This window comes from Leucoraja erinacea, unplaced genomic scaffold, assembly GCF_028641065.1.
Source record: "Leucoraja erinacea ecotype New England unplaced genomic scaffold, Leri_hhj_1 Leri_122S, whole genome shotgun sequence".
Classification (NCBI taxonomy): domain Eukaryota; kingdom Metazoa; phylum Chordata; class Chondrichthyes; order Rajiformes; family Rajidae; genus Leucoraja; species Leucoraja erinaceus.
This window is the reverse complement of record NW_026575484.1, coordinates 42,501-60,444: the sequence shown is the minus strand read 5'-3', so window position 1 is coordinate 60,444 and position 17,944 is coordinate 42,501. Positions and strand designations below refer to the sequence as shown.

Here is a 17,944-nt window from a genome sequence, read left to right as displayed (position 1 = left end):
TGAGATCTGAAGAGCGAGCCCGTTGAAGCCTTTGCTGCATGACAGTGAACTAAAGTGGTTCCCAGTATTAGCTAAGCCTCAGGAGGTACATTCGTTGCCACAGGCTGCGGAGGCCAAGTCAATGGGTGTTTTAAGGCAGTGATAGACAGATTCTTGATTAGTGCGGGGCGGGTGTCAGGGGTTACGGGGAGACGGCAGGAGAATGGGGTTGAGAGGTTGAGATTGATCAGCCGTGAATGAATGGCATAGTAGACTTGATGGGCCGAATGGCCTAATTCTGCTGCTAGAACGTATCAACATGCACTCCTTGAGGTATCTGCTGCATCAGGACCTTGTGCAAGTCACCATCGAGCGCGCACACTGACTCTAGCCGGACGGGACCTTGTGTCTTGGGGGACCGAGGAGGCAGAGTAATGATGTGATGTTTCTCTTCACAGTGAAGTACGAGAGGATCAAGTTCCTGGTCATTGCTCTGAAGAACTCTGTCGAGGTTTACGCCTGGGCTCCCAAGCCTTACCACAAGTTCATGGCATTCAAGGTTATCTTCTGTGTTTTGTTATGGCACTTATTGTCTCCACTGCCTGTGTTGGATGCTAATAGCTAATGAAGGGGGTGGCACAGTGGGACTGGGTCCTGGCGTTTGGGCCACAGTGGGTGATACAATGGCGTGGGGTGCAGCAGAGGGGGTAGTGGCACAAATTTTGGTCCAAAAACTGCAGATGCTGATTCAAAAAACAAGATCAGTACGCTGGAGTAACTCAACAGGGCAAGCAGCACCTCTCGAGAACACAGATAGGTAATAGAAACATAGAAATTAGGTGCAGGAGTAGGCCATTCGGCCCTTCGAGCCTGCACCGCCATTCAATATGATCATGGCTGATCATCCAACTCAGTATCCCGTACCTGCCTTCTCTCCATACCCCCTGATCCCCTTAGCCACAAGGGCCACATCTAACTCCCTCTTAAATATAGCCAATGAACTGGCCTCAACTACCCTCTGTGGCAGAGAGTTCCAGAGATTCACCACTCTCTGTGTGAAAAAAAGTTCTTCTCATCTCAGTTTTTAAAGGATTTCCCCCTTATCCTTAAGCTGTGACCCCTTGTTCCTGGACTTCCCCAACATCGGGAACAATCTTCCTGCATCTAGCCTGTCCAACCCCTTAAGAATTTTGTAAGTTTCTATAAGATCCCCTCTCAATCTTCTAAATTCTAGACAGTATAAACCAAGTCTATCCAGTCTTTCTTCATAAGACAGTCCTGACATCCCAGGAATCAGTCTGGTGAACCGTCTCTGCACTCCCTCTATGGCAATAATGTCCTTCCTCAGATTTGGAGACCAAAACAGGGCAAGCAGCACCTCTAGAGAACACGGATAGGTAATGTTCAGGATCAGGACCCTTCTTCAGACATAATCAAGGACCTTTTTCCACTGTGGTCACCCTCTCTTCTCCCGTCCAACAGAAAACCAATGTACTACCAGATTCAGCCCACTGCTTCTTCCCCGCTGTTATCAGACTGCTGTACGGTCCTCCTGTAAGCTAGCGTGTAGTCCCAATCCTCCGACCTGCCACATTGAAGATCTTGCACTTTTTCTCAGGTGGACAAAAACGCTGGAGAAACTCAGCGGGTGAGGCAGCATCTATGGAGAGAAGGAAATAGGCGACCCTTCTTCAGACTGATGTGGGGGTGACGGGGGGAGGGGATGGGAAGGAGAAAGGAAGAGGGGGAGACAGTGGGCTGTGGCGGGAGCTGGGAAGGGGAGGGGAAGGAGGGAGAAAGCAGGGACTACCTGAAATTGGAGAAGTCAATGTTCGTACCGCTGGGGTGTAAACTACCCAAGCAGAATAGGAGGTGCTGCTCCTCCAATTTGCAGTGGGACTCACTCTGGCCATGGAGGAGGCCCAGGACAGAAAGGTGGGATTGGGATTGGGAATGGGAGAGGGAGGGGGAGTTGAAGTGCTGGGCCACAGGGAGATCAGGTTATTGCGGACCGAGCGGAGGTGTTGGGCCAAGCGATCGCCAAGCTTGCGCTTGGTCTCACCCATGTAGAGCAGCTGACACCTAGAGCAGCGGATGCTGTAGATGAGGTTGGAGGAGGTGCAGCTGAACCTCTGCCGCACCTGGAAAGATGCTTGGGTCCTTGGATGGAGTGGAGGGGGGAGGGAAAGCGACAAGTGTAGCATTTCCTGCGGGACTTTTTCTCTGTACCTGCAATGCTTTTGTGCTTTCACTGCTGTTCTGCACTACCTGCTGTACATGTCTGTGGCTGGATTGTACTCGAATAAAGAACGACCTTACATGGGAGCACGCAAGCAAACCTTCACTGTATCCCAGTATATGTGACCATAGTTTAGCTTTAGCTTAGAGAAAGGTCAGCTCAGGGGGGGGAGGGAGTTCCCCCCCGCCATGGGTGCCATGTAATCCCGTGCTACCTGCTCCATGGTCGGCGACTAAACCGTCTCCCCCACCTGGTTTGCCAGGTGAGGAGGGGGCTGTGGACCCCCAGCAGGACCAAAAGCAAGACCTGTCAAATGGCGGATGAGCTCCGTACGAGCCGATGGCCACCCAGACTTCAGTAGAAGTTGCGATCACTGTCGTACATCATTGTAAGGCACCGTGCCCGTTGATGTTTTCAGCGATGATGATGATTTGAGTAACGGCCCAGAACCAGGCCCTTCAGACACTGTGTCTGCACCGACCCCGTACACTGGCCCCATCCTACAATTGACAATTTTTACCGAAGCCAATTAACCTACAAACCTGCACCTCTCTGCCTCAGAGGGCGGTGGAGGCCGGTTCTCTGGATGCTTTCAATAGAGAGCTAGATAGGGCTCTTAAAAATAGTGGAGTCGGGGGATATGGGGAGAAGGCAGGAACGGGGTACTGATTGGGGATGATCAGCCATGATCACATTGAATGGCTCGAAGGGCCGAATGGCCTACTCCTGCACCTATTGACTTGTCTATTGAGTGGGAGGAAACCGGAGCACCCAGAGAAAACCCACGTAGGTCACGGGGAGAAGGTACAAACTCTGTACAGACAGCGCCCGTGGTCAGGATGGAACCCGGGTCCCTGGCGCTGTGAGGCAGCAACTCTACTGCTGCCCATTTCTCAGCGGGTAGATTGATTTTTATTGTTGGAAAATATTAACCAAAGCTCCCTTTGTTTCCACTTCGTCTCCAGTCATTTACGGACCTGCCTCACCGACCATCTCTGGTTGATTTGACTGTAGAGGAAGGGCAGAGGTTGAAGGTTGTTTACGGATCGAGTACTGGCTTCCACGCGGTCGATGTGGACTCTGGAAATACCTACGATGTTTACATCCCGGTGCATGTAAGTTTCTCATCCACTCCATCAGCACAAAATGGAGGTGAATGTATTGGAGGGGGGCAGTGGGGAGGTTACAGGAAAAGAAGGGACATCCGCAAACGAGAATAAACTTGGCTAGCAGCCCCTCGCTTGTTCAATGCTGAGGGATATGGGCCAAGCGCAGGCAGGTGGGATTAGTGTAGATGGGGCATGTTGGTTGCATGGGTATGTTGGGCCGAAGGGCCTGTTTCCACAATGTATGGCTCTGTGACTGTGGCCGAGTGTAGTGTTACAACATTATAGTGTAACAGTTACAGAGGGAAAAGTACACGGTCCACACTGAGGTAGGTTGGAAGATTGGACAGGTTTATGGGCAGGACAGGTTTAGAGGCTTATATGGGCGGTGGGATTAGTGTAGATGGGGCATGTTGGTCAGTATGGGCAAGTTGGGCCAAAGGGCCTGTTTCCACGTTGTATGACTCTAACTATGACTCTAGGAGGTGCAATGGCTAACAATTAGTAGTCCAACAGCAACACTGTCCCGACAGCCGATACCAGTGAGGTTTTAGTTTTAGAGATACAGAGCGGAAATAGGCCATTCGGCCCACCGGGTCCGCGCCGACCAGCGATCACCGCACATTAACACCATCCTACACCCACTAGGGACAATTTACACATACACCAAGCCAATTAACCTACAAACCTGCACGTCTTTGGAGTGTGGGAGGAAACAGAAGATCCCGGAGAAAACCCACGCAGGTCACGGGGAGAACGTGCAAACTCCGTACAGACAGCGCCCATAGTCGGGATCTCTACAACCCGGGTCTCCAGCGCTGCATTCGCTGTAAGGCAGCAACTCTACCGCTGCTCCACCATGACGGCAACCACAATGCTAAACCTGTTGTCTATTGCTGTGTAGATTCAGTCCCATATGATGCCTCATGCCATTGTGATTCTGCCCAACACCTCTGGAATGGAGATGCTTCTGTGCTACGAAGATGAAGGCGTCTACGTGAACACATACGGCCGTATCATGAAGGATGTGGTGTTACAGTGGGGCGAGATGCCCACCTCCGTGGGTAAGTTCACTTCAGTTTAGTTCATCGTCACGTGTACCAAGGTACAACAAAAAGCTTTTTGTTGCGTGCTAAAGGGCCTGTCCCACTGTACGAGGTAATTCCACAGTTCTCCTGAGTTTCCCCTGATTCGAACTCGGAGAATTACGGTAATGGCCGCTCGTAGGTACTCTGGGCTCTCGTGGACATGTTGAAAAACCTTCACGAACTTACCGCATTTCCCGAGTACCTGCCGTTAGCGTTACGAGCCGCTAAGAGACGTCCCGGTCTCCGATGTACCCGCTACGTACATTCTACTTACTTACCACGAGTTTGATTTTTTTTTTTAACTCGGGAGAGCTCTTGGGTAAACTCGTACAGTGGGACAGTCCCTTTACCAGTCAGCGGAAAGACAATACACGATTACAATCGAGCCGTTCGCAGGGTACAGGCTATCACAACGTTTTAGAAACTATTAGACAGGTACATGGCAAGGCCAAGTTTGGAGGGGGGGGATATGGGCCAAGCGCAGGCAAGTGCGACTAGTGTTGAAGGGACATGTTGGTCGGCATGGGCAAGTAGGGCCCAAGGGCCTGTTTCCACCCCGTTAAACTCTGTGTCTCTATGTCTTTAGAAAGTAGATGAGGAGGAATTTATTTCGACATTTCGAGATACAGTGTGGAAACAGGCCCTTCGGCCCACCGAGTCCATGCTGACCACCCCGTACACTAGCACTATCCTACACACTACACCGTGGTGTAGATGTAGAGCTGCCAGTGCCAGTTACCAAAGCCAGTGCACGTCTGGAGTGTGGGAGGAAACCGGAGCACCCGGAGAAATACCACTTGGTCATAGAAAGAATGCACAAACTCCGTACAGACAGCACCTGCAGTCGGGATCAAACCCGGGTCTCTGGCGCCGCGAGGCAGCAACTCTACCGCTGTGCCACCCTTGAGCTGATTGAGCAGTCCGTGGAAGATGCCCCAATAAAAGGCTCGATTGTAATCATGTGCTGCCTTTCCGCTGACTCGTTAGCACGCAACAAGGGCTTTTCACTGGACCTCGCTACACGTGACAATAAACGGAACTATAAAATGTACGCCGTATATTTGCTTTCATTTATTCAAGTGAGAGTTGGATATGACTCTTAGATCTAACAGAATCGAGGGATATGGGGAGAAAACAGGAACGGGGGAAATACTGATTTTGGATGATCTGCTGTGATCATATAGGGTGATTTCACTAAAGGTCACTGGAGCGTAGATCCGCACCCACGTGACCAAAATTTTCAAGTGGAGGACACTCGAGGGTTCGGTACATGTTAGTGGATGGGAAAAAACGCATTTTCCCACCCGTTAAAAACATAGAAAACGGCGAGGTTGTGAGCTGCAATTTACTGTGCCAGTCGGGGTGACCGTGAGGCACAGCTACCTAGATTTACAGGGGAAAAAAAAGATAGCAAGTAAGGTAAATTCAAGAGGGAACTGAAGGTGCCAGACCAGCGGAAATGAACAGCCGACATTTGCCGTGGATATTTACAGGTCCAAAATATCGGGAATTATCGCGTTTGCTCGCTGAATATATCAAAAGTAAGGCATTATTAACTTACTTTTGATAAATTCAGTGACCTTTAGTGAAATCACCCTATTGGATGGCTCGAATGGCCTGCTCCTGCCCCTGTTTTTTTATGTTTCTATCACGGTGCATTTTTCATCACTGACTGAGCCCCCCGTAACCCGCCTGCCGCTCTGCATTGTGTCTCTGTGCAGCGTACATCTGTTCCAATCAGATCATGGGCTGGGGGGAGAAGGCGATCGAGATCCGATCCGTGGAGACGGGCCACCTGGATGGAGTTTTCATGCACAAACGAGCGCAGCGGCTAAAATTCCTCTGCGAGCGGAACGACAAGGTAAGCGTGGATCGCAAGGGGCCGCCGCGTAGACTTGTGATATTTCAGCAGTACAGAGAATGTTGTACGGGGATGTTGCCAGGACCAGGGGCAGTGAGCCTGATAACTAGCAGCTGGGAAGAAACTGTCTCCGAACCTAAACTAAACTAAACTAACAAAATTGACAGAAGGATGGAGGGTTGGGTGTTTATGCGTGCTATTTTCACGATATTTATTCTAGTTGTTTATCTTTTAATATTTTATCTTGTATGTATCATTAGCTTTTAGAAATGTTTGAATGGTGCACTGACTGGCTGACATTTTTAAATTTCGTTGTACACGGTTCATGTTACAATGACAATAAAGAAACTATTCTATTCTATTCTAAAAGGATCTAGAGGGAGAGATTGAGTTGAGCAGGCTGGGACTCTATTCCTTGGAGCACAGGAGGATGAGGGGTGATCTTATAGAGGTGTACAAAGTCATGAGAGGATTTGGGTAGACAAAATTGGTGGAGAAACTCAGCGGGTGCGACAGCATCTATGTAGCGAAGGAAATACGCAACGTTTCGTGCCGAAACGCTGCGTATTTCCTTCGCTCCATAGATGCTGCCGCACCCCCTGAGTTTCTCCACCAATTTTACATAGAAACATAGAAATTAGGTACAGGAGTAGAGGCCATTCGGCCCTTCGAACCTGCACCGCCATTCAATATGATCATGGCTGATCATCCAACTCAGTATCCCGTACCTGCCTTCTCTCCATACCCCCTGATCCCCTTAGCCACAAGGGCCACATCTAAATCCCTCTTAAATATAACCAATGAACTGGCCTCAACTACCCTCTGTGGCAGAGAGTTCCAGAGATTCACCACTCTCTGTGTGAAAAAAGTTATTTTCATCTCGGTTTTAAAGGATTTCCCATCTCGGTTTTAAAGGATTTCCCATTTATCCTTAAGCTGTGACCCCTTGTCCTGGACTTCCCTAACATCGGGAACAATCTTCCTGCATCTAGCCTGTCCAACCCCTTAAGAATTTTGTAAGTTTCTATAAGATCCCCTCTCAATCTCTTAAATTCTAGATAGTATAAACCAAGTCTATCCAGTCTTTCTTCATAAAACAGTCCTGACATCCCAGGAATCAGTCTGGTGAACCGTCTCTGTACTCCCTCTATGGCAATAATGTCATTCCTCAGATTTGGAGACCAAAACTGTACGCAATACTCCAGGTGTGGTCTCACCAAGACCCTGTACAACTGCAGTAGAACCTCCCTGCTTGCTCCTATACTCAAATCCTTTTGCAATGAAAGCTAACATACCATTCGCTTTCTTTACTGCCTGCTGCACCTGCATGCCTACCTTCAATGACTGGTGTACCATGACACCCAGGTCTCGCTGCATCTCCCCCTTTCCCAATCGGCCACCATTTAGATAATAGTCTGCTTTCCCGTTTTTGTCACCAAAATGGATAACCTCACATTTATCCACATTATACTGCATCTGCCAAACATTTGCTCACTCACCCAGCCTATCCAAGTCACCTTGCAGTCTCCTAGCATCCTCCTCACAGTTAACACTGCCCCCCAGCTTAGTGTCATCCGTAAACTTGGAGATATTGCCTTCAATTCCCTCATCCAGATCATTAATATATATTGTAAATAGCTGGGGTCCCAGCACTGAGCCTTGCGGTATCCCACTAGTCACTGCCTGCCATTGTGAAAAGGACCCGTTTACTCCTACTCTTTGCTTCCTGTTTGCCAGCCAGTTCTCTATCCACATCAATACTGAACCCCCAATGCCTTGTGCTTTAAGTTTGTATACTAATCTCTTATGTGGGACCTTGTCGAAAGCCTTCTGGAAGTCCAGATACACCACTGCTACTAGCGTGGATAGGGGAGAATTTTGTCTACCTTTTTGATTTTCCAGCATCTGCAGTTAGGATAGGATAGGTTCTTTATTGTCATTACAACATGTAAACATGTACAACGAAATTAAAAATGCCAACCAGTCAGTGCACCATTCACACATTATCTAAAAGCTAACGATACGTATAAGAGAATATCTGCATAACAAAACAAGCATAAACACACAACCATACATTCTTCTGTCGACTGCACAATGCCTTTGGTATGTAGTGCACCTGCGCTCATTTGGTGGCTATATTAAGTGTAGTTATTGCTGTGGGATACAAACTGTTTTTGAGTGTTTGTCCTTGTCCTCATTGATCTGTACCTGACGGCAACAGTTCAAACACGGAGTGTCCGGGGTGGGAAATGTCCTTTATAATGTTCTGGGATTTCTTGAGTTCCTTCTTGAACATGAGAGGAATAGATCAGGTAGAGTCTCTTGCCCAGAGTAGGGGAATCGAGGACCAGAGGTGAAGGGGAAAAGATTTAATAGGAATCCGAGGGGTGACTTTTTCACACAAAGGTTGGTGGGTGTATGGAACGGGCTGCCGGAGGAGGTAGTTGAGGCTGGGATTATCAACTACTCAGGATTGAACCTGGGTCTCTGGTCTACCAGAGAGGCAGCTGCTCTACCACCGTATCACACAAGATGTATATATAGATATATATATAATGGAAACAAGCTCAAGTCAACACCGACCATCGATCACCCATTCACTCATTAATTCTATCATTCCTATCATTCTTTTACCTACTTTCTCATCCACTCCTACCTTAATTACGTCCTGTGACAGTTCGTTCCATATACCCACTTCGATCTTTCCAGTGTTTTCTCGTCGCCGTTCTAAATGGCTTATTCCTTATTCTTAAACTGTGTGGCCCTGGTTCTGGACAACCCCGACATCGGGAACATATTTCCTGCCTCTAGCGTGTCCAAACCCTTAACAATCGTTGTTAAAACAAAGAACTGCAGATGCTAGATTACAAACAAAGACACAGAGTGCTGGAGTAACTCAGCAGGCCAGGCAGCATCCCTGGGGGAACATAGAGAGGTGACGTGTTGGGACCATTCTTCAGACTTAATATATGGTAATATAAAATGTTTTTTACTGGAAGCAGCGAATATACCGGATGGAGATTTAGACAGAGAGATACAGCGCAGTAACGATGGTAAAATAATAGATAGATAGAGAGAGAGAGAGAGAGAGAGAGAGAGAGAGAGATAGAGAGATAGATAGAGATAGAGAGATAGAGATAGAGATAGATAGAGATGGCAAAAACAGGAAAGCAGACTATTATCTAAATGGTGGCCGACTAGGAAAAGGGGAGATGCAGCGAGACCTGGGTGTCATGGTACACCAGTCATTGAAAGTAGGCATGCAGGTGCAGCAGGCAGTGAAGAAAGCCAATGGTATGTTAGCTTTCATAGCAAAAGGATTTGAGTATAGGAGCAGGGAGGTTCTACTGCAGTTTTACAGGGTCTTGGTGAGACCACACCTGGAGTATTGCGTACAGTTTTGGTCTCCAAATCTGAGGAAGGACATTATTGCCATAGAGGGAGTGCAGAGAAGGTTCACCAGACTGATTCCTGGGATGTTGGGACTGTCTTATGAAGAAAGACTGGATAGACTTGGTTTACACTCTCTAGAATTTAGGAGATTGAGAGGGGATCTTATAGAAACTTACAAAATTCTTAAGGGGTTGGACAGGCTAGATGCAGGAAGATTGTTCCCGATGTTAGGGAAGTCCAGGACAAGGGGTCACAGCTTAAGGATAAGGGGGGGAAATCCTTTAAAACTGAGATGAGAAGAACTTTTTTCACACAGAGAGTGGTGAATCTCTGGAACTCTCTGCCACAGAGGGTCGTCGAGGCCAGTTCATTGGCTATATTTAAGAGGGAGTTAGATATGGCCCTTGTGGCTAAGGGGATCAGGGGGTATGGAGAGAAGGCAGGTACGGGATACTGAGTTGGATGATCAGCCATGATCATATTGAATGGCGGTGCAGGCTCGAAGGGCCGAATGGCCTACTCCTGCACCTAATTTCTATGTTTCTATGAGATAGATAGATAGATAGATAGATAGATAGAGAGAGAGAGAGAGAGAGAGAGAGAGAGAGAGAGAGAGAGAGAGAGAGAGAGAGATAGATAGATAGATAGAGAGAGATAAAGATAGAGAGATAGACAGACAGACAGACAGAGACAGATAGATAGATAGAGAGATAGATAGATAGATAGATAGATAGATATAGATAGATAGATAGATAGAGATTTTATTAATCCCTCAGGGAAATTCAGGCCATTGTTAGCTGCTTGCTAAGTGAGAACGAGAAACTGGTGCGAGTTGGGTGGGGGAGGGAGGGAATGCAGGGGTTCACATTTGTTTTATAGTATACCTAATCCATGTGAAACGTTATGCCCATCTCACACCTTTGCCTTTAACCCCCTGCAGGTATTTTTTGCCTCTGTTCGCTCTGGTGGAAGCAGCCAAGTTTACTTCATGACCTTAAACAGGAACACAATCATGAACTGGTAAAAAACAAAAAGGGCCAAACCCGTTGGGACTACTGAAGCGCTGGGGTACTGTAAATATGACGGTGCATTTTGTAGATCAGAGATTTAAATGCCTTGGAGAGGTTTCTGTGGAACTCTGAACGGATCTCGTGCCTCAACAGACATTGTCGTGACACCGTTGCTTTTCCCTTTTTCTTTTTGTCGTGTTTTTTTCGGAATATCCGTCTTCTGGAGAACGAGTCTTGGCGGCTTGGCTTGGAGTTATGTGACCTGGACGAGCATGCTTTACTCATTACAACCCTAGAGCCACGTCACTGGTACACAGCACACAGATCGGATATGTACTTGGTTGTGTTTGGGGGGGAGAGGGGGGAGAGGGTGATGGATAATGGTTGGACAACCAGCCTCACCTCTGACTGAATGCTCCATTGATAAACTAATCTACATCAGTCCAGGACAACTTCCGCCATCCAAATGTTGGAAGTCAACGTGGGTTACGACCGGATTGGGAGCTCGATGTCGTGCGTGAATGCGTGTGGTATTTTCTTTTTGCCTGTTTTAGAATAGAATTGAGGTGGCTTTTCACGAATCTGAGCGTGGCCATCTCTGCAAAAATACATGGTTTCTGTTGGGTCGTGTCCAACTAGGACTGTGAATGGTGTGGGGGAAATTTCCATTTGTTGATTTGAGGGACCATTCGTTTTCATCGAAGGCACTTTTGTGGCCGGGTTGGGAAATCGATGATTTTATGAAGGCTATATTTCCAGCAGCGTGCGGCCATTTTGTATCGAGGGACTATCTCAAAATGGCCGCGGGGTGAGTTGTGACTGGCACAATTGGATTGCACACAGATTAATCATAGAAGATCTCTGAGTATTTGATGCCTTTCCCAATGACGGATAAATAACTCTCCCTCCATCTTGGCCGAAATCATTCTCTGCTGTACATCCACCCTTACGTCAAGTCTGTCGACTGTGACTTCCCTCCCTTGATTTTGATACCTGATAGCGCAGAAAAACGCACAAACTTGGTCTAGCGGGCTTGTGGCTTCAGCCCATTCCTTGACTTTGGAACAGTTCCATAATTTCCGCAACCTTTTACTTGATTCTTGATATGTTGGTCACATGTGATGTCTTCTGCTCTGCGTACATGAGGTGTGCAAACAGTCACCACCTAAAGGGCAATGAAAAGTCACAAAGTATCCCGCACCAGGCCCCCCCTTTGACCCCCTCCCCCCCTCAGGACACGCTCCCCCCACGGCCTATCCCCCAGTTGAATCTATGTGTTGGGTGTTTGAAAGGACATCGCACATGTTAAATACAAAGATTGCCACTCGAGGCGTTGACATCTGAGCTTGGGTGAAAGTAAGAAGGAGAGAGGGTTTAGAGGTGAGCCAGGGTTGGGTCGTACAATCCAGCACACATCTGGATGGAAGCTTTTGTTGCTGTGATTTAGACTTTGCTATGTTACATAGTTGGCTAGTTTAGTTTTTGAGATACGGCCCGGAAACAGGCCCTGTGGCCAACCGAGTCCCCACTGACCAGCGATCCCCGCACACTAACACTATTCCACACAAGTCGAGAGACAATTTACAATTTTGACCCAAAAAAAACAATTGGCCGACAATCCTGCACGTCTTTGTGGAGTGCGGGAGGAAACCGTCGCGATCCCGGAGAAAACGCACGCAGGTCATCGAGAGAACGTACAGACGGCACCCCTAGTCAGGATTGAACCCGGGACTCCGGCGCTGTGAGGCAGGCAGCAACTCTACCATTTCCCCGGGCAGGATTGGAGTGAGCAATGGCTGGGCTGATACTGCATGTGGAAAGGGCAGAGCAGCAGTAGGAATCTGCCCCTATTTCGAATGAAGATGGAATCAAACGATTGAACGACATCCCTTTCGAAACGAAACATCGTTTTAAAATGTCCTTTCCGGGCGAGAATATTAAAGTGCTCTTCGGAGTGCATGGAGATTTTAGTGAGGTCATTATCTTGTGTCGAAGTACAGCTTATGATAACTTAAGGGAGGAGGAGAGAAGTGGGGGAGCATTGCGGCTAATAGATTGATCACATCATAGCCGTCTCTCTAACGGTGGCTATGGGAATAACTATCATACATTCCACACATGGAACCTACTGGCCATGAGTTTAAACCAAGGTATCATCGATGCTGTTCCGTAATGTACATGGAAAGGATAGAAGGATATGAGCCAAATGCAGGCAGGTGGGACTAGTGTAGTTTTAGTTTACAGATACAGCGTGGGAACTGGCCCTTTGGCCCACCGAGTCCATGCTGACCAGTGACACTACCCTACATACACTTGGGACAATTTTACATTTTATACCAAGCCAATGAACCTACAAAATTTGTACGTCTTTGGAGTGTGGGAGGAAGCCAAAGAGCTCGGAGAAAACCCACGCAGGCCACGGAGGGAACGCACAAACTCCATCCAGACAAGCACCCATAGTCAGGATCGAACCCGGACCTCTGGCGCTGTGAGGCAGTAGCTCTACCTCTACTCCACTGTGCAGCCCTTCAGGGACACTTTGGTCAGCATGGACAGGTTGGGGCCGAAGGGTCTACATCCATGCTCTATGGCTCTTCAGATGGTACGTGATCTCTCTTGGGAGTCTGGCCTTCAATGCATTGAGCTGAACGTTATCCCTGGTTTGGCTCAGGAACCAGCTTCTCAGCCCCTCAGATCTGCTTTCTCCAATATTTGGCTCCAACATAATGACGTCCATGTACCTTCCTTCACTCCCCCGTCTCTGCGCTGTTTTTCTGTGGCCCCCCAGTCACATGTACATCTGCAATAGCCTGATAGATAAGCTGCTCCTGAACCTGCATAGTCATAACGTCACCCAGCGTGCCCCAACTTGCCCACGCCTACCAACATGTCCCATTTACACTAGACCCACCTGCCTGCGTTTGACCCATATCCCTCTAAACCCATCCCATTCATTTACCTGTCTAAACGTTTCCTAAACGCTGCGATAATCCCAGCCTCAACTGCCGCCTCCGGCAGCTCGTTCCATACGCCCACCACCCTTATTGTGGAAAACTAAAGTTGCCCCTCAGGTTCCATATTGGGTGGTATAAATAAGGAGGACAGAAGTCAGAGAGTGATACAGCATGGAAACAGGCCCTTCGGCCCAACTTGCCCACGCCGACCAACATGCCCCATCCACACTAGACCCACCTGCTTGCCTTTGGCCCACATTCCCTCTAAATCTGCCTCATCCACGTGCCGGCCTGATTGTTTCTTAAACATTGCGATAGTACCGTTCGCACTTGTTCCTTGATTCTCCCAGTGAATGTAGTGCGTGTGCGAGGCGCATGTAAGGCCCAAGCGGTCGGCGAAGATTGCCGTTTGTTTCTTAGACATCATACGCCACCCTTTAAGGTCATTGGATTGTGCGGTGGCACCCACTTGCATCGACTGCTATGCATTGTAGCACCAATGCATGCACTGTGGTGCAGCCAGTATATGCATTGTAGGACCAATGCATGCACTGTGGTGTCGCCAGCACATGCATTGTAGCACCAGTGCATGTACCGTGGTGACACCCCCGCGTATGCATTGTAGCACCAATGCATGCACGGTGGTGACGCCCGCGTATGCATTGTCGCACCAATGCATGCACTGTAGTGTCGCCAGCGCATGCATTGTAGCACCAATGCATGCACCGTGGCGACACCGGCGTTGCATTGTCGCACCGATGCATGCACTGTGGTGACACCGGCGTATGCATTGTAGCACCAATGCATGCACTGTGGTGGCGCCCGTGTATGCATTGTAGCGCCGATGCATGCACTGTGGTGACACCGGCGTATGCATTGTAGCACCAATGCATGCACAGTGGTGACACCAGCATATAATTTGTGCTGTTTTACGCCCGATGGAGTTCCCTGCCTGATTCGGTATCGAAATTAGGGGCCCTTTCACTGGTTGGCGAGCCTTCTCCCCTCGACGTTGGGGGGGGGGGGACTGTGTACAGCTTTGACTCAAAAGAAAGGATGCGTTCTATTTAAATGAAAATCTCTTTATTTTTGCTCCTGTAAATAGTCTTGAATGTCAACCATATATTTTGGGGTAAACGTGCTACGTGAAATAAGTTCTCTTTTCAGCAACAGATTAAAAAAACAAGGCATTAAGACAATCGAGAGATGAATTGGCTTCTGTATGCACTCGTACGTAGCTTCCTTGCTCGTTATTGATCAGAAGTTCCGATTTAGGTGGGGGGGGGGGGGGGGGGGGGGGGGGGAGTGTCGCTATTATCTGTGCTTATCTGATCCATAGAGGCCCAAAGAATTTATCAGTTAAAAACAAATTGCTTGCGGCGTCCTCTGCCTCTTTATATAACGTGGGTCTTTAGTTTACAATGTGTGTTTAAGAGCTGTACTGTGACGTGGATTGTTCTTATTGTAATTTGGGCCACTTTCCTTTGGGTGAATGGATGGCCTGAATGAACTGAAGTTATTTGGGGCTGGATCCGATGGACTGACTATGTTTTTCTCTCTCTTTGTAGTAAAGGCAGTTTTTTTGTGAATGGTTTCCTGTGATTCTCTCGTCCCCCCCCCCCCCCCCCCCCCCTCCCCCGGATTATTTCCTACGCAAACTCGTAGATTCAAACTGCTGGCATGTGCCACGCGGGTTACGTTTTAGTTTATAGATACAGCGCGGAAACAGGCCCTTCGGCCCCACCGAGTCAGCGCCGACCAGCGATTGCCGAACGCCAACACTACCTTACACGCACCAGGGATAATTTCCAATTCTGCCGAAACGTTGCCTATTTCCGTTGCTCCATAGATGCTGCTGCACCCGCTGAGTATCTCCAGCACGTTTGTCTACCTTCCTCCATAATGTCCTGAAATGAATCCACACTAAGCTTAATAACCACCTCGACTGGATCGTACGCAAGTGTTGTCGACAATACACGCTGAAAATATCTCCCCCGACTTGAACATGACTCTAGACTTTAGAGATACAGCGTGGAAACAGGCCCTTCGGCCCCACCGAGTCCAGCGATCACACTAGCCCTATCCTACACACTGAGGACAATTTACAGAAGCCAATTAACCCACAAACCTGTACATCTTTGGCTTGTAGGAGGAACCTGGAGCACCTGGAGAAAACCCACGCGGTCCCAGGGAGATCGCACGGGCTCGGTACGGGCCGCAGTGGTATAGATGAGCAGCATGGTGGCGCAGTGGTAGAGTTGCTGCCTCACAGCGCCAGGGACCCGGATTCGATCCTGACCACGGGTGCAGTCTGCACGGAGTTTGTACCTTATCCCCGTGCGTTTTCTCCGGGTGCTCCGGTTTCCTCCCACACTCATAAGACGTACATGATTGTAGGCCAATTGTTCATGGGTAAAAATTGTAAATTGCCCCAAGCGTGTAGGATAGTGCTAGTGTTCGGGGTCGGTGGGCCGAAGGGCCTGTTTCCGGGCTGTACCTCTAAACTAAGTAAAAACCACCCATAGTCAGGATCGAACCCGGGCCTCTGGCGCTGTAAGGCTGCACATATACCACTGCGCCACTGAGTGCCGCCCCTGTTGCCATCTCCCGCTGTTTCCTTCTGTACGGGCAGTGTTGTGAAACGCAAACCCTATTGCAGCAGGCGGCAAGTCAGTGACCAGAGGGATGTTGTAGTTAGTAGAAACAAGGAACAGCAGATGCCAGTTTACAAAAAACCCCACAAAGTGCTGGAGTAGCTCAGCGGGTCAGGCAGCATCTCTGTCTATCCAACATGGATAGGTGGTATCTTGGACAATATACCTTGTGATTAGGGCTGACCTACCACATATTCTTTAGATAAGGAATCAGAGGTTCATGTCCATGTTTCAGCTGTGCTTAAAAACATAAGATCATGTCAAAAAGTTGAATAATAAACTTATGATGATTCCTATCCTTGGTGGGTGTCCCAATCTGTCAATGGTTCCTCTCCTTGATGTCAATTAACCTACAAACCTCTTGGGAGTGTGGGAGGAAACCGGAGCACCTGGAGAAAACCCGGGAGGTCACAGGGAGAGCGTGCAAACTCCGTACAGACAGCGCCCGTGGTCAGGATCGAACCCACTGCACCCACTGTAAATGGATCCCAAAGTCGTGTTGGCCCCTACCACCCTGTTCTAAAGTTAATGTCGTATCAGTTTCTCTTTGAATGTAAATATTCCCCACAAAAATCCTCAATTTAAAAAAACGTTCCCCACTGAATCTCCAATCGTCTCGTTATAAATGGCCCTGCAACCCTGCCTTATTCTCACAGCATCTCCTACAGCTGCTTCCAACAATCGTACACCTCTATCAGGTCTCCCCTCGACATTATCAGAGTCATACAGGGTGGAAACAGGCCCTTCGGCCCGACTTGCCCACACCGACCAACATGTCCCAGCTACACTAGACCCACCTGCCCGCGTTTGGCCCATATCCCTCCAAACTTGTCCTATCCATGTACCTGTCTAAACGTTGGGATAGTCCCAGCGTCAACTACCTCCTCCGGCAGCACGTTCCATACACCCACCGCCCTTTGTGTGAAAAAGTTACCCCTCAGGTTCCTATTAAATCTTTTCCCCTTCACCTTGAACCTATGTCCTCTGGTCCTCGATTCCCCTACTCTGGGCAAGAGACTATGTGCATCTACCCGATCTATTCCTCTCATGATTTTATACACCTCTATAAGATCACCCCTCATCCTCCTGCGCTCCATGGAATAGAGACCCAGCCTGTTCAACCTCTCCCTATAGCCCAGGGCCTTGAGTCCTGGCAACATCCTCGTATATGCGTGCAGAAGGGCCTGTTCCTGTGCCGTGCTGTTCTGCAACAGAGCAGCAAGGTGTAGGGTTACGGGGAGAAGGCAGGAGAAGGCAGGGGTCGAGAGGGAGAGATAGATAGGCCACCATTGAACGGCGGAGTAGACTTGATGGGCCGAATGGACAAAGCTGTACCTCCCCAATCTGTCCACGTTGCAATCCCGGACACCAGCCTGGCGTGCCTACTCAGCGCCCACTCCAGCACGTTCTCAGCGAGAGTTTAGTTTAGAGATACAGCGCGGAAACAGGCCCTTCGGCCCACCGGGTCCATGCTGACCAGCGATCCCCGCATATTAACACTATCCTACACCCACCAGGGACAATTTTGACATTTACACCAAGCCAATTAACCTACAAACCTGCACGTCTTTGGAGTGTGGGAGGAAACCGAAGATCTCGGAGAAACCCCACGGGGAGAACGTGCAAACTCCGTACAGACAGCACCCGTGGTCGGGATGGA

General features: G+C 48.8%; 1 protein-coding gene across 9 annotated transcripts in view; it reads left to right on the top strand.

Moving 5' to 3' along the window:
- LOC129715537 (misshapen-like kinase 1) overlaps positions 1-15,219 on the top strand; it is a 230,204-nt gene extending 214,985 nt beyond the window's left edge. For all 9 annotated transcript variants that reach the window (XM_055665413.1, XM_055665411.1, XM_055665412.1 and 6 more), the window contains 5 exons: positions 438-538; positions 3,184-3,333; positions 4,229-4,388; positions 6,134-6,273; positions 10,607-15,219. In XM_055665413.1, coding sequence (XP_055521388.1) covers positions 438-538; positions 3,184-3,333; positions 4,229-4,388; positions 6,134-6,273; positions 10,607-10,690 — 635 coding nt within the window. In that variant the 3' untranslated portion in view covers positions 10,691-15,219. The remainder of the gene's footprint in view (positions 1-437; positions 539-3,183; positions 3,334-4,228; positions 4,389-6,133; positions 6,274-10,606) is intronic.
- Positions 15,220-17,944: the final 2,725 nt, after the last annotated feature.